The 15,910-nt window shown below is 50.5% G+C and overlaps 1 protein-coding gene across 3 annotated transcripts in view; it reads left to right on the forward strand.

Moving 5' to 3' along the window:
* hhat (hedgehog acyltransferase) overlaps positions 1-15,910 on the forward strand; it is a 395,685-nt gene that overhangs the window by 80,387 nt on the left and 299,388 nt on the right. For all 3 annotated transcript variants that reach the window (XM_070888699.1, XM_070888698.1, XM_070888700.1), the window contains exon 9: positions 4,690-4,725. In XM_070888699.1, coding sequence (XP_070744800.1) covers positions 4,690-4,725 — 36 coding nt within the window. The remainder of the gene's footprint in view (positions 1-4,689; positions 4,726-15,910) is intronic.

The following is a 15,910-nucleotide window of genomic DNA, read 5'->3' on the forward strand; positions in this document are numbered from 1 at the left end:
ACTTGCAATATTTAGTGAAATACTATACCCAAATTTACACTTTATCATAATTACTTTGATTTACGGTGGTAGTTCCGATTTTCTTTTTAAAGTAATAAGGTGTAACCTTTCACGAAGTCCAATTATTTAAACAGAATGTCCTTAGTGATAAACCACTTCCATATTTAGCAAATAAAAAAAATTAAAGACATTTAGTGTGTTCAGTTATCTTCAGTTTTCTTTTTTTCCTTTCTCCTTTTCATCATTCTTTTTCATTTTCATCAATTTTCTTCCCTCCTTTCCTGATCATGCAATTGCATAATAGGTTATGGCTTGCATGGTACCGTGGCCATTGTTCATAAGTATGAACCTGAACAGCGAGTGTTGGCAGCTTATTTGGCTCTAGGGGAGGGGGCTGGTAACACAGCTGAACTTGTTACTATCTTCACTTCACATATACATAGCATAAATTCCAGCAGGAGTTGCTGGATAGCATTCAGGAGTTGGAAACCTGCCGGACATTATTTTTCCTTCTCTCTAACCCAGTGACAACATAAAGGGGGCTATAATCCATCTAAATGAGTTTTCATCCCTTTTTCCTGACCTTTGCATTTGGGAAATGGGCATTCCTGAAAGAGGGATGGGTGCAAAGGTCTGGACAATTTGTCCCATAGTCTGTGGATTTTGTTGTATGACCCAATATTTTAACTGATCTATATGATGATTATCCTTTCAATTTCGAGTCAGGTATTACACCTAGTCAAGTCACTTTATTTGATATACTTATCATTTTGTTGTCCTTTTGTAATTTTGGTGCCAGTATTTATAATCCTGTATTTCTCAGTAATAATTACAGGTACTGTTTTGATTATCCTCCCAGCGGCTAGATTGCTGTAGGCCTCTTTGAATTTTATTTCTTTCCTGCTTCTTCACCTAATTTGTCTTTTTTTAGGCATTTTAGTTTTCTGTTCTCCTGAAGGGTTTGACTTTTCTTGGGGTACGTTTCTATAGGCACCTATAGCCCTCTAGTCCCTTGCAGAGGTGACCTTTTCATCATCTGAGAGGCTCGTTCGTTAGTGTCATCAGGCTATTTGACCATTGAGGCCATCATAACTGAGTTTGATTTCCTGACATCCAAACATATGTTCTTTCCAGCAGGGGGCATTGGAAAGCAATGAGGAGCAGGAACCTGGCTGAGGTCAATTGTATATCCTCAAATACCATTTGCGCTGATACAGCCAACTCAGGACAGACCAGGCATTGAACCTCCTAGTTATTATGGCTGAGTTCCATACAATATTGCACATTTACCTACGAAACCTTTAGCGGATTTATCCTCAATCTCTGTGCTGTGGTGATGTAAGCTGATGGGGAAATCGATTGTTTCCAAGTACCAATCATGACAACAGTCTATATACAGGAATTGCTCTGTAGTCTTAGGCTGATGAATATTGCATGCATTGTGCTTTGCTATCTTTGAGTTTTCTCTTTTCCTTGGCTAGAATCCAAATGTTTCTTCTAAATTACAAGTATCTTGCTACATTATACATAATTACACATAATGGCTCCAAGTTTCCACATGATTTGCTCCTGATTTTTAGGAGCAACTGGTGTAGAACGGAGTATCTTAGAAATCGGAATTCTCGTCATTTAGTTTGCTCCAGTTCTAGTCAGTTAGAACAGTTTCACTTTGGAACAGAATTTTCTTTTTCAAAAGGGGGCGTGTCCGGCCACTTACGCCTGATTTCAAAGTTTTTCGTGAGTGAAAACTTACTCCAAACTAACTTAGAATGGAGTAAGTGAAGATTTTTGTACGCTCGAAAAAACCTTGTCTACACTTTAGGAAAATCAGGCGTAGGTTACAAATCAGGCGTAGGGAATGGTGGGGGGGGGGGGGTGTTTAAAGGGAAGTTTACAAACATTAAACACTTCAGTTTTACAAATAAAGAGCCATCATCAATAATAAATGATAAATACATCAATTAATCAACCAATAAATCAATCAAAAAAAATTTAGAAGAAATAATTTTTTTTTAAATCAATAAATAAAACATTTTCTACTTACCGACTGCAGCGTGCTGGGAAGCCCCCCTCAGTGTGTCTCTATCAGTGTCTCTTATCTCTCTGTCTGTCTGTGTGTCTCTCATTCTCTGTCTGTGTTTCCGACAGCGAGGGGAGGGGGAGGAGTGGGGTAGAGGGAGAGAGGGGGGGAGCAGAGGGAGGGAAGGGGGAGGGGGAGGGATGGGGGAGAAGGGGGGAGAAGGGGAGAATGGGGGGGAAGGAGATTAGGGGGTAAGGAGATGGGGGGGGGAAGGAGATTGGGGGGAGGGGGAAGGAGATTGGGGGGGTGGGGGGGGAAGCAGAAGGGGGAGGGAGGCTGAACGGGCCGGGCCCGAAACTTCGGGCAGGGCCGGTCCCAGCACCAGATTTACAGGTAGGTGGCGTTGGGGCGGGTCGGGGGGGTGGTGGGAGGTCAGTCGGTTCGGTTCAGTTCGGGGGGGGGAGGGAGAGAGGGAGGGAGGGAGAGGGAGGTCAGGTTGGGGGGAGGGAGGTCAGGTTGGGGGGAGGGAGGTCAGGTCGGATCCAGTCCGGAGGCGGGGGGGTGGGAGCAGGTGTCGGGTCCGGCCCGGGGGCGGGGGAGGGGGTGTCGGTTGTGGTCCGGGGGCGGGGGGGGGGGAGCGGGTGTCGGGTCCGGTCCGGGGCGGTGGGGGGGGGGAGCGGGTGTCGGGTCCGGTCCGGGGGAGGGGGGGAGCGGGTGTCGGGTCCGGTCGGGGGGCGGGAAGCGGGAGTCGAGTCGGGTCGGGAGGAAGCAGGAGCTGGCCGTGGGAGGAGCCTTATTCATGCAGCCCCAGTGAGGCCATTCGGCCAGGGCTAGGGGCTGCGTGCTTCGGGCCCCTCCCACACACTTTCGGGCGCCTGGAGCTACTGCACTTGCATGCCCACTGTAGCGCGCATGTGCAGAGGTCCTGGCACTGTTTTCAGCGCAGGGACCTGGCTCCACCCCCTAAAGCTCCTGCTGCGCTGCGCCGAGGGCCAGAGGACCTGCAGGGAGCTGGAGAATACGGAGGGTTTTTTTAGGTGCACTTTGTGGCGCGAAAAACGGGCGTCCAGGTCGGGACTGCGCCTTTCTAGGCGCGGCTCGAAATTTGGGCTCAATATCATAGAAGTTTCATTTCACAGCAGTAACCCATTTCAAAGCAGCAAAATAAGTGTGTGGGGGTTTTATTGTGTTATTTATATAAAGCACACTAACTTGTACTTCTCTCTAAGTGTCATCCCTGGGTTGGGAATTCGATGTGAATGGGAAATGATTTCATTTTAATCCAGACTTCAGTTGTGTTGCATTGCTGTTCCCTGTGCAATAAGAAGCAAAAGAAGCATAGTCATGTTGTGACACAGTATTCTGACCTCGAACTTGTATGCTTAATAGAATATTTGTCAAACTTCATAAGTAACCTATCTTCAGGTTCTCTGTTGCTTTAAAAAATTGGTTTAAAGTGAACTACAAATTATTCTTTCATCTACCCGTGGGTATGAATTGGTTGGTGTAACATTTTTTCAGTATCTAGGTTCTTTTGACATGGTGTTGGGGTGTTGTCTAGAACCTAGGTAGGAAAAAAAGCCGTTCAACCCATAAAGCTTATCTTTTGATTTAATTTTAGGTCCACATGCTCAGACTACTTTTATCTCCCTCTTGGTTTGGTATCTGTCTATTTAATTGTCACAATAGTCAAGATTATAATCCATTCTAATAAATTGAACTTTTTAAACTTGGCAGAAAGTCAATAATGTTTTACATATTACCAAACTGCAGTATATTTTTACATAGTCTGCTAAGTAATGTTTCTGAAAGTTACACTGTCCTTTATGTGAGTTTCAATGCAATTCAATAATGATGAAAAGCCATAGCTTGAACGTATTGCACATAACAAACAATTAGACATAATTCCTAGTACTAGTGTGACATTTGCACTTTGGCAGTAAGATACGGGATGTATTTATTGTATGATAGCAATGCATAGTTACAGAGAAATGGGACTTTAGAAAATAATCTACATTACCAAGGCCAGTGCTTCTACAGTTTTCAGAGGGAAAAGGACAGATTTGCTCAATTTGAGCAGATAAACACTGTTAAAAAATCCACATAAAAAGATTAATTTGATTAATTTAGTCACTTTAAAAAAAAAAGGTCCTAACTAAGTCGATGTAATCACAGAATGCGGGACACTATTATAAATGCAAGTACCCTGTCATTATTGCGAGCATATGTATTCCTGTCTTAAAATGAATATTCTATGATTTGTGAGCAGCATGTGGTCATTTCAAATTGTGAAAGTCGCTTTATTTAATTGATGGTAGTGAAGATATTGCTTAAAAAGGAAAACTTGAGCATTGGTCGAATCAGATTGGTCCAATTTTTTAACTTAATCCCCACAATCAATCCCTGTTATCTTTTGAATTGAATCCTTTTAAAAGAAAGAATATTTAGCTTTATCAACTATGAGAGTTTAATTATTGCAGTGTGCAGACGTAAAGCAACAAAAAATGGCAGAATAAATAATGTCGCCACTTATGAAAATCTATTTCAAAATTTAAGACAATTGTTAAAGTTTAAATAGAACAGTAAAATATCTGCAGTTAGGTACTTGAAGGTCATATTCTATTCTAGATTTATTTTAACTAAAACGCTTGCGTTTCCCTCTTCTCTAGGGAGTTTGATGTTGGACTACACCGCTGGCTGGTAAGGTAAAGAACAGTATTTTTAAATTATTTTTTGCAAGCTGGCAAAATATGTTTCTGTAACTGCGGGTTTCCTTCGGTAGATCCAGAGGATTCCAGATTCCCTGTATCAGTCATTTTATTACAATTCATCTTGCAGTGTGTTGCTGAAGCACACCCTAATATTACAGTAATAAAAATTAACTCAAGGTGTCATTTTCAGAACCCTTAGGGCATAGCTGCTGGATGAAATTCTTTAGTCTGACAAAGCTGGCAATGTGTTTCTATATTTCTAAAACAAAATAATGTACAATAAACAAAATTACTTTAATTAAATGCAAAATTATTTTAATTAATTAAAACCCCCTAAATGTAGTTCCAGTGATCCTATGGATAAGTTTTGATACGGCCATTTTTATTTTTTAAATTGCAAACCTTGCTTGCCAAGCAGTTTTACCGGATTTATGCCCTTGGGACCATAGTTCACACTGCATTTCACTAGGCTTAAATTGACTTGAGTCCATAGGGTTACACTGACCTGTTATGACAGTACATTCCTGCTGGGTTGTATGGTGATACTTTGGTCTGTATTTCAGTACTGATATTGTCTTTTTCTGTTGGGATATTTGTCAACTTATTTCTGTAATCAAAAAAGATGGGTTTCATTTGAAGTTCTAAATTTGCCCTTGTACCTTAAAGGAATACAAGGTTTGCAGCAATTGCATTTCTGACTTTTTATTTCTCATGGAAAGCAAAATCTTTAAAATTGTCTGCATTGTATGTTTTGAGTATGTAACCCAGAAATTATTTTGCAAGTTCCTACACTCTTGGAAATGACATTTGAAGTTCTAGACATTTATTGACCCGAATTTTGTGGTGGGTTTGCGTTTGGTATCATTACCCCTTTGAAACTGACTGCAGTTTCAGGATTTAGCGTATGCTGAAGTTCCGGTCAGTCATTCACTTCTCCAACACAGGTTGTGCTGTGTTACCCCACACGCCCCCACCCCCCACCCCCCCCCACCCTTCCAATAACCAGCAATTAGTGTAATCAGTGTAAGCAGTGGAACTGATGAAAACTTGAGTTTTTCTGTGGGAATATAGCTGTTAAATGCCCCATTAAATGTTAAGCCTTGTTGGAATAGGTGTAACTGAGATTTTAACACCAGATTGACAGCTAAACAATCGTTCTGGTCCTGAAAAACTATTTTTTATATTTGTGGGATGTCACATTTCTCCATTGTGATAAAAAAATTACAATTATTTTTAGTTTTTAAATTTCATGATATTTCAGCTTTATCCCCATATGAAAGTCCCAATCTTTACTTCGCACTCTGACATTTTTAAAAAGTGAGGATTAAAAGTTGCTTTTTATTTGCTGGTTTGCTGTCTGTTAAAATTATTCAATATGATTGGCTGCTTAGACAGCTTGTTGACGTCATTGCAACATCGCCATAAGAATCCCCTATTCACAGTGCTACAATCAACTGCACGCGAGAAACCTCAGGTTTTCGCCACAAGGTGATAGGAAGGGACAATATGTATGAATATAAAGGGGCTGCAGGAGGGGTCAAAACTAAAAATCATGGTTTAAAAACTAGTATTAAAACACTCTACCTAAACGCACGCAGCATTCGAAATAAAGTAAATGAGATTACGGCACAAATCATTACAAATGGGTATGATTTGGTGGCCATTACAGAAACGTGGTTGCAGGGTGGCCAAACTGGGAATTAAACATACAGGGGTATCTGACAATTCGGAAAGATAGACAAGAAGGGAAAGGAGGTGGGGTAGCTCTGTTAATGAAGGATGATATCAGGGCAGTTGTGAGAGATGATATTGGCTCTAATGAACAAAATGTTGAATCTTTGTGGGTGGAGATTAGAGACAGTAAGGGGAAAAAGTCACTGGTGGGCATAGTTGATAGACCCCCAAATAATAACTTCACGGTGGGGCGGGCAATAATCAAGGGAATAATGGAGGCATGTGAAAAAGGAACGGCAGTAATCATGGGGGATTTTAACCTACATATCGATTGGTCAAATCAAATCGCACGGGGTAGCCTTGAGGAGGAATTCATAGAATGCATACGGGATTGTTTCTTAGAACAGTATGTTACAGAACCTACAAGGGAGCAAGCTATCTTAGATCTGGTCCTGTGTAATGAGACAGGAATAATAAACGATCTCCTAGTAAAAGATCCTCTTGGAATGAGTGATCACAGTATGATTGAATTTGTAATACAGATTGAGGGTGAGGAAGTAGTGTCTCAAACGAGCATACTATGTTTAAACAAAGGGGACTACAGTGGGATGAGGGCAGAGTTGGCTAAAGTAGACTGGAAACACAGACTAAACGGTGGCACAATTGAGGAACAGTGGAGGACTTTTAAGGATCTCTTTCATAGTGCTCAACAAAAATATATTCCAGTGAAAAAGAAGGGCGGTAAGAGAAGAGATAACCAGCCGTGGATAACCAAGGAAATAAAGGAAAGTATCAAATTAAAAACCAATGCGTATAAGGTGGCCAAGGTTAGTGGGAAACTAGAAGATTGGGAAAATTTTAAACGACAGCAAAGAATGACTAAGAAAGCAATAAAGAAAGGAAAGATAGATTACGAAAGTAAACTTGCGCAAAACATAAAAACAGATAGTAAAAGCTTTTACCAATATATAAAATGGAAAAGAGTGACTAAAGTAAATGTTGGTCCCTTAGAAGATGAGAAGGGGGATTTAATAATGGGAAATGTGGAAATGGCTGAGACCTTAAACAATTATTTTGCTTCGGTCTTCACAGTGGAAGAGACAAAAACCATGCCAGAAATTGCTGGTCACGGGAATGTGGGAAGGGAGGACCTTGAGATAATCACTATCACTAGGGGGGTAGTGCTGGACAGGCTAATGGGACTCAAGGTAGACAAGTCCCCTGGTCCTGATGAAATGCATCCCAGGGTATTAAAAGAGATGGCGGAAGTTGTAGCAGATGCATTTGTTATAATCTACCAAAATTCTCTGGACTCTGGGGAGGTACCAGCGGATTGGAAAGCAGCTAATGTAACACCTCTGTTTAAAAAAGGGGGCAGACAAAAGGCAGGTAACTATAGGCCGGTTAGTTTAACATCTGTAGTGGGGAAAATGCTTGAAGCTATCATTAAGGAAGAAATAGCGGGACATCTAGATAGGAATAGTGCAATCAAGCAGACACAACATGGATTCATGAAGGGGAAATCATGTTTCACTAATCTTTGAGGATATAACGAGCATGGTGGATAGAGGTGTACCGATGAATGTGGTGTATTTAGATTTCCAAAAGGCATTCGATAAGGTGCCATACAAAAGGTTACTGCAGAAGATAAAGGTACGCGGAGCCAGAGGAAATGTATTAGCATTGATAGAGAATTGGCTGGCTAACAGAAAGCAGAGAGTCGTGATAAATGGGTCCTTTTCGGGTTGGAAATCGGTGGTTAGTGGTGTGCCACAGTGATTGGTGCTGGGACCACAACTGTTTACAATATACATAGATGACCTGGAAGAGGGGACAAAGTGTAGTGTAACAAAATTTGCAGATGACACAAAGATTAGTGGGAAAGCGGGTTGTATAGAGGACACAGAGAGGCTGCAAAGAGCTTTAGATAGGTTAAGTGAATGGGCTAAGGTTTGGCAGATGGAATACAATGTCGGAAAATGTGAGGTCATCCATCTTGGAAAAAAGAAAAGTAAAAGGGAATATTATTTGAATGGGGAGAAATTACAACATGCTGCGGTGCAGAGGGACCTGGGGGTCCTTGTGCATGAAACTCTTTTGAGTTTACTGGAAAATAAACATAAACATTAAAACCATGCCACCCGCCTGGGTGACACAGCAGACATTTTCAAGGCCACTTTTTTTTTTCCTTTTTTTTCTTTTTTTGGTTTTTTTTGGGACGCTAAAATCAAATTTTTCCAGTGCCCCCTATAAAAGGGGAGGGGGACACTAAAAGCACCGGCAATGAAAACAAATTAAACTTTAAAACGTAAAATCAAATTAAAATTTGGTTGCCGGGCGTGATGATGCACTCCAGTCCCTCCGGTGCCCACCTCTCGCGGAAGGCCGCGAGCGTACCGGTGGACACCGCGTGCTCCATCTCCAAGGACACCCTGGACCGGATGTAAGAGCGGAAGAGAGGCAGGCAGTCAGGTTGAACGACCCCCTCGACCGCCCGCTGCCTGGACCGGCTGATGGCACCCTTGGCCGTGCCCAGGAGCAGTCCTACGAGGAGGCCTTCGGACCTACCCGCTCCCCTCCGCACAGGGTGCCCAAAGATCAGGAGAGTGGGACTGAAGTGCAGCCAGAATTTCAGGAGCAGCCCCTTCAAATAATGGAACAGGGGCTGCAACCTCGTGCACTCAATAAAAACATGGAACACGGACTCCTCCAGACCGCAGAAATTGCAGGCGGCCTGGGAGTCCGTGAACCGGCTTAAAAATTTATTGCACGGCACTGCTCCGTGCACCACCCTCCAGGCCAAGTCCCCGATGAATAGTGGGAGGACCCCTGCGTAGAGTGCCCTCCATCGGGGACCCCCGCCTCCTCCGGATGGCAAGATGGTACGCCATGGCGTGTCCGGACGGCCGGCGAGGATGGCAAAGTTGAGGGTGTGCAGGAGCAGCCCGTACAGGAAACCCCTCCGCGCGGAACTGAAAGGCACGGAGGGGATTTCCCCGAGGCGGCTCAAGTTGTGAGGCGCCGGCCCCCGAGGGAGGTTCCGGGGTTTGGCGCCGATGAGGAATTCCGTCCAGACGGGGGTCAGTTCGGACGGGATCTCCCCACGTGCTTGAGCCTCCTCGATGCACCTAACGGAGTCAGGGCCCAGAGCTGTTTTTAGCGACTCGATGGCATCGGCCGCGTGGCGGATGTTGGCAGAGTTTAGGCGCCGCGCCAGCGTGTTTGGCGCCATCCAGCCCGCTCCTCCGCCATCGAGCAGGTCCCTGACCCTGGTCACCTCAACAGCCACCGCCCTCTCTTCCGACCGCCACATAAAACCTCGGCCGTGGAGGTACGGATTCCCGAGCAGCGGCTCCTGCAGGACGGCCGCCACTCCAGCCGGCGGAGAGCTGCGCTTGGTGGAGACTTTGTTCCAGACCCTGATGAGTTCCCTGTAAAAGACAGGCAGCTCCCGGAGGGCGGTCCTGGCACCCCCCAAGTTCACAAACAGGAGCTGCGTGTCATAATTGAGGTCGCGCTGCTGGCGGAAGAAATACCTCGCCAGAGCACACCACCTAGGAGGGGGCTCGACGTAAAGGTATCTCTGCAGGGTCTGAAGACGGAAAGTCGCGAGCTGGGCGCTGACGCACACCAACGACTGACCGCCCTCCTCAAGCGGGAGACTCAAGACCGCGGCGGAGACCCAGTGCTTCCTGTTGTTCCAGAAGTCGTCCACCAGCTTCTTCTGTATCTTGGCGACAAACGCAGGGGGTGGGGTCAAAGTGACCAGCCGGTACCACAACATTGCGGCCACCAGCTGGTTTATGACTAGCGCTCGACCCCTGTAGGACAGCACTCGGAGCAGTCCTGTCCAGCGCCCTAGGCGAGCGGCGACCTTGGCCTCCAGCTCCTGCCAGTTCGCCGGCCAGGCTCCCTCGTCGGGGCTAAGGTAGACTCCCAGATAGAGGAGATGGGTCGTGCTCCAGGCAAAAGGCCTGAGCTCCTCCGGCAGGGAGTCCACCCGCCACTGACCCACCAGGAGTCCGGAACATTTCTCCCAGTTGATCCTGGCGGAGGACGCGGCCGAGTAAATCTCCTGGCACTCACGCATCCTCCGCAGGTCAGCGGGATCCTCTACCGCGAGGAGCACGTCATCGGCGTAAGCCGAGAGGACGACCTCCACGCCCGGCCCTTGCAGAGCCAGTCCCGTCAACCTCGTCCGCAAGAGGCGCAGGAAAGGCTCCACGCAAACGGCGTATAACTGGCCGGACATGGGGCATCCCTGGCGCACCCCTCTCCTAAAGCGAAGGGGCGCCGTCAAGGACCCGTTAACCTTAATCAGACACTCCGCGGCGGCGTACAAAAGTCGGATCCGGGCGACGAAATGCGTCCCGAACCCGAAAGCGCGCAGAGTTCCGAGCAGATAGTCGTGATCCACCCTGTCGAACGCCTTCTCTTGGTCGAGGGATAGGAAGGCGACCGACAGACCAGCCTCCTGGGAACAATGGATGAGGTCCCGGACCAGATGGATGTTATCGTGGATTGTCCGGCCCGGGACCGTGTAGGACTGGTCGGGGTGGATCATGTGGTCCAGCACGGCACCAAGGCGAGCAGACATCGCCCTGGCGAAGATTTTGTAGTCCGTGCTGAGGAGGGAGACCGGGCGCCAGTTCTTAAGGAGGCGGAGATCGCCCTTCTTAGGCAGCAGGACGATGACTGCCCTGCGCCAAGAGAGGGGCATCTCCCCGGTCGCCAGACTTTCCCCCAGGACCCGCGCGTAGTCGCCCCCCAGGACGTCCCAGAACGCCCTGTGGAACTCCACGGTCAGCCCGTCCAGCCCCGGGGATTTTCCCCTCGAGAGCCGGTCGAGGGCACCGGTCAGCTCCGCCAGGCTTAGCGGAGCTTCCAGATTTTCGGCGCCCTCCGGGCTGACCTTCGGCAGGTCCTCCCACAAAACTCTACGCGCTTCCTCGCTGGACGGATCCGGAGAGAACAGAGCCCCGTAATATTCACGGGCCCTGTTGTTGACGCCCTCCGGATCCGAGACGAGAGAACCGTCGTCGGCCAGCAGCGTCAAGAGCTGCTTACGGACACTCTGCCTTTTTTCCAGCGAGTAGAAGAAGGGGGAGCCGCGGTCCAGATCCCGCAGGAACCGGATCCGCGACCTCACGAACGCACCTCGGGACCCGACGAGCTGCAGGTCCTTCAGCGCGGCCTTCTTCGCTTCGTACACCGTCCGCAGGGCCGGGTCCTGGACGACTTGACCGAGACGGGCTTCCAGGTCGAGCACCTCTTTTTCTAGGCGCCCGACTCTGGCCGCCCGCCTCTTGGTCGACCCCCTCGCGTACTCTTGACAGAAGACGCGGACGTGAGCCTTGCCCACGTCCCACCATAGCCTCAAGGAGGGGAAGCCCCCCTGCTTCCTTCTCCAGTCGGCCCAGAATCGACGGAACGAGTCCTGGAACCGCACGTCCTCCAGCAGCTGGTTGTTAAAGTGCCAGTACGCGGACCCCGTCCTCGCGCGGAGCGAAGCGAGCTCCGCCCACACCAGGTGGTGGTCCGAACACGGCACCGGCCGCATGGAGGCCGCCGGGACGCAGGAAACGTACGCCCGAGACACGTAAAGGCGGTCGACTCTGGACCATCCTACTCCAGGCCTCACCCAAGTAAAGGCGCTGGAGTCGGGGTGGAGATTTCGCCAGACGTCCACCAAGTCGAAGGACCCGACCAGGTCCCTCAACTTCTCCATCGCCGTAATGCACTGCAGGGCACCGAAGCGGTCCCTCGCCTCGAGGGTGCAGTTAAAATCCCCCCCGAGGACAATGCAGTCGCCGACGTCGACGGAGCCAAGAAGAGCGGACACCTCTTCAAAGAAGCGCGTTTGCTGCGGGCCGGGCTGAGGGGCGTACACGTTCACAAGATGGAGCGGCACGTCCCCCAGGCGAACCGTTACGTGCAGCAAGCGGCCTGGCACGGGCTCCTCGACCCCCAAGATCTCCGGCTGAAAATGCGGGCCCAGCAAGATTACCACCCCACTAGAAATGGCGGTGAGGTGGCTCATGCGGACCTCTCCTTGCCATTCCAGGAGCCACGTGGCTTCGTCTCCCGGAACGGTGTGGGTTTCTTGCAGGAAGCACACCGCATATTTCCCCTCCCGCAGGAGCGAAAAATTGTCAAATCTACGGCGTGCCCCTCTGCCGCCGTTGATGTTGAGGCTGGCTATGGTTATCTTCATGACTAGAGCATAGTGCAACCTCTACCTAACCTATTGTGGGGGGGGAGTGGAGTCATTTGTTGACCTCCACTCCTTCAGCAGCCCAGCGAGGAACTTTTTGAGCCGGCGCAGCTCAAGGCCTTGAGCCTTTGATAAGGGCCCGCCCGCGGCCATGGTTTTAGCGGCGGCGCGGACGGACGCGACGAGCAGCCCCGGCTCGGACCATCTTTCCAGGGCCAGACGGGCTTGGTCGCGGCGACCCCGGCACTGGACCAAAAAGTCCCGGAGTTCCTCTGCGGGAATGAGGAGGGTCTCAGTGGCGGCCGCGAGCAGATCCACCGCCTCACTGGCGATGGACTCGAGATCTTCACCCGCGTCCTCCACCGAGTCCCCGTCCCTCTCCGGGAGGTCGCCGCTAGCAGCCGGCCCGTCGACCGCACGAGGTACGGCAAACGGCCCGGCCGCTCCATCTGGCCCTGGCTCTGCCCCGATCCCACCCCCAGGATCGTCGGCAGAGGAGTCCCCACTGGGCTCTTTTAAAATTGGTGCTGGGTCGGGAAGCGACAGCGGAAGGGGTTCCTCCTCCGCCCCAGGAGCCGGGGAACACGGAGAGACCTGGTTTAGAAAATTCTCCAGGTCCACCAAGTCCCTCAGCTCCAAAGTAGGGGGCGAGGGTTGTTGTTCTTCCCCCTCCCCGCCGCCTCCCCCCAGCCCAGCGTGTACGGATTCATTAAACTTGTTCATATTTTCAGTTTCTACCGAGTCGAGCAAATCCCGGGGGAAGTTGGGTATTGGCTGGGCGGGCTCAGGTTCGGCCTTTTCGGCCCCGCCCGCCTCGGTCCCCGGGACGCTCGACCCGGCGGCTACGCATTCTTCCACTGGCCCCACGCCCCCCACGACAGGCAGATCTTCCACGCCATCCCCAGGAGGCAGCGGCTGGGCAGCCTCGACTGCCTCACCCTCCCCGGGGACAGACTCCTCGCGCCTGCAGCGCAATTTGGGGGCGCTGGTGGGGGACGCGGGACACGCGGCGGGCACCGCCTCCTCCGCGGAGGGATGTTGTTCTCCCTCTGCCTCATTGGGGCGGTGCCTCTTTTTGTTCCTGGGGGTGCGCGAAGGCAGGGAGACCTCCATGTCTGCCGAGGCCTCCCGCTCCGCCCCCCCTTTTCCTTTTCTTGCCCGTGCCCGGGCCCCTCCGCGGTATTGGTCAAGGGCTCAGGCACGGGCTCAGGGCACCCCGCGCTCGCCGGTGACTGGGTTGGGCTGAGCGCGGTGGTCAAATTATCTGGCGCACTGAGGGGACCCGCCTCTTGATGTTTTGCCTTCTTCCGCGCCTTCTTTCCGGTCGGACGCTCTCCCTCCCCCCCGCCGGAGGCCCTGAAAACAAAGGCCTCCGACGATGCCCGCGCACCTACGGCTCCCGGCACGCGGACGCAACTAGGGGGAGGGGTGGCGGCGGCGCCAGCCTTGGCCGCCTTCGGTGGTTTGGCGGCCTTGGAGGCGGGGCAGTTCTTACGAACATGCCCCACCTCCCTGCAGGCATGGCACCGCACGCCGTCCGACGTCCAGAAGACGCGGTAGGCAGTCCCCTCGTGCACCACATTAAAATACCCCTCTGTCGTCTCCTCCCGCGCCAGCCGGACAAAGAGCTGGCGGCGGAAGGAGAACACGTGGCGCAGGCTGTTCTCCCTTAGGCCGAGCGGTATGGGGTTGATCCCTGACCTTACCTCCCCCAGTTGGTGTAGGTGAGGGAGGAGGAGCTCAGCGGGAACAAAGGGCGGGACGTTCGATATGATGACCCTCTGCGCGGTGGCCTCGAGAGGGTCCACCGGCAGGAACGTCCCGCCCACCGTGAGCCCCTTTTCAAGGGCCAGGGACACCGCCCGCTCCGACCCCAGGAAGAACACGGCCTTCCCAGACATCTTGGAGGCCGCGACAATGGCCGAGGGGCCGACTACCCCAGCCATCGCCCGCACGCACTCCTCGATGGTCATTGTGGGGTGAGTGTAGCTCTTGACCCCGTGTTTTTTGGTGATTAATCTGAAAGGTGGCAGGGCAGCGGGTGGCGCAGGAGGTGCCGTGGAAGCGGTTGCCACCTGCGCATATGTCCTCGCTGGCCCTGCCACCGGCGTGGATGGGGTCGCCATCACGGGGTCCCTTTAAGGACTACACCCACCCCAAAGTCACAGGCCTTAATGGTCTTAATTGGCCTCGTTTGATTAGACTGAGCAGAGGAGCCCTTAATGAGGTACCTCTCCCCTAGTTGGCAATTGGGGAGGGGCCTTGCTCCCTCTGCTCAGTTGTCTCAATTGTTTGTTTGTTGTTTTTTTAATTGATTTGGGAGGAAAAGGGCTCTCAGAGAGAGAGGGGAGAATCAGAGTAACAGGGAAAGAGAGAGGGGGGTGGGAAGGGGGGGGGAACTGCGAGGGCAGGTCTCCCCTCGCAGCTGTGGGTGGGTGCACTCCCCAGATGGCAAAACACACAAGCACAGTCTTTGGGTTGGTCTTCAGGTGGGGGGAGAAGATGTCTTCACCTGGGGTAGCTAGAGCCACCAGGCACACACTCCTAACGATGTTAATTGGGTAAATGAGAAAAATCTTCAGCCTGGTAGCTCCAGCTATCCCAGGCTAGGCAAATGTGGGGGGTGGGGGGGTTCCAATTGTGGGGGGGGCCTAGTTGTAAGCACGGCCCCCACGCACACTTCCACACACACACACACCCCCCGCGATGTTCCGGCCCTCAGTGGTCTTCTTTCCTCCCCCCACCGATTCAACAAAGTCTTTTTGGGACTGCACCAACACCCACCTGTAGAATGGTAGAGTCTCCCTCCTTCCACACTGGATGTTGTTGTTGTTGGTCTTTTCCCCCTCTCTCCAACTCTTTGCAGAAATGGTAAAGATGTAAAAAAGTTTTCTTTTCTCCTCCTCTCCCTCTGGGTGAAAGTTGGTGGTGAAGCCCCTTCCTTCCTTCTCTTCCTGGGCTGGTCTCAGGGCTCTCCAGGCAGGAGCAAAAGTTGATAGCAGCTCTCCTCACTGCTCACTGCTCCAACTGAGCAGAACACGCCTCCACTGCTCTACCATTGGTTCCTTGTGCATGAAACTCTTTTTGGAGTTCACCTGCAAAAACATAAAACATTAAACGGTGCCACCCGACCTGGGTGACACTCCAGACATTTACAAGGCCCTTTTTTCCCCCCCCTTTTTTTTTGTGTTTTTCTATTTTTTGGTTTTTTTTTTGGGCACTAAAATCACAATTTTCCCCAGTGCCCCCTATAAAAGGGAAGGGGGACACTAAAAGCACCGGCAATTAAAA

Source organism: Pristiophorus japonicus, chromosome 9, assembly GCF_044704955.1.
Source record: "Pristiophorus japonicus isolate sPriJap1 chromosome 9, sPriJap1.hap1, whole genome shotgun sequence".
NCBI classification, from domain to species: domain Eukaryota; kingdom Metazoa; phylum Chordata; class Chondrichthyes; family Pristiophoridae; genus Pristiophorus; species Pristiophorus japonicus.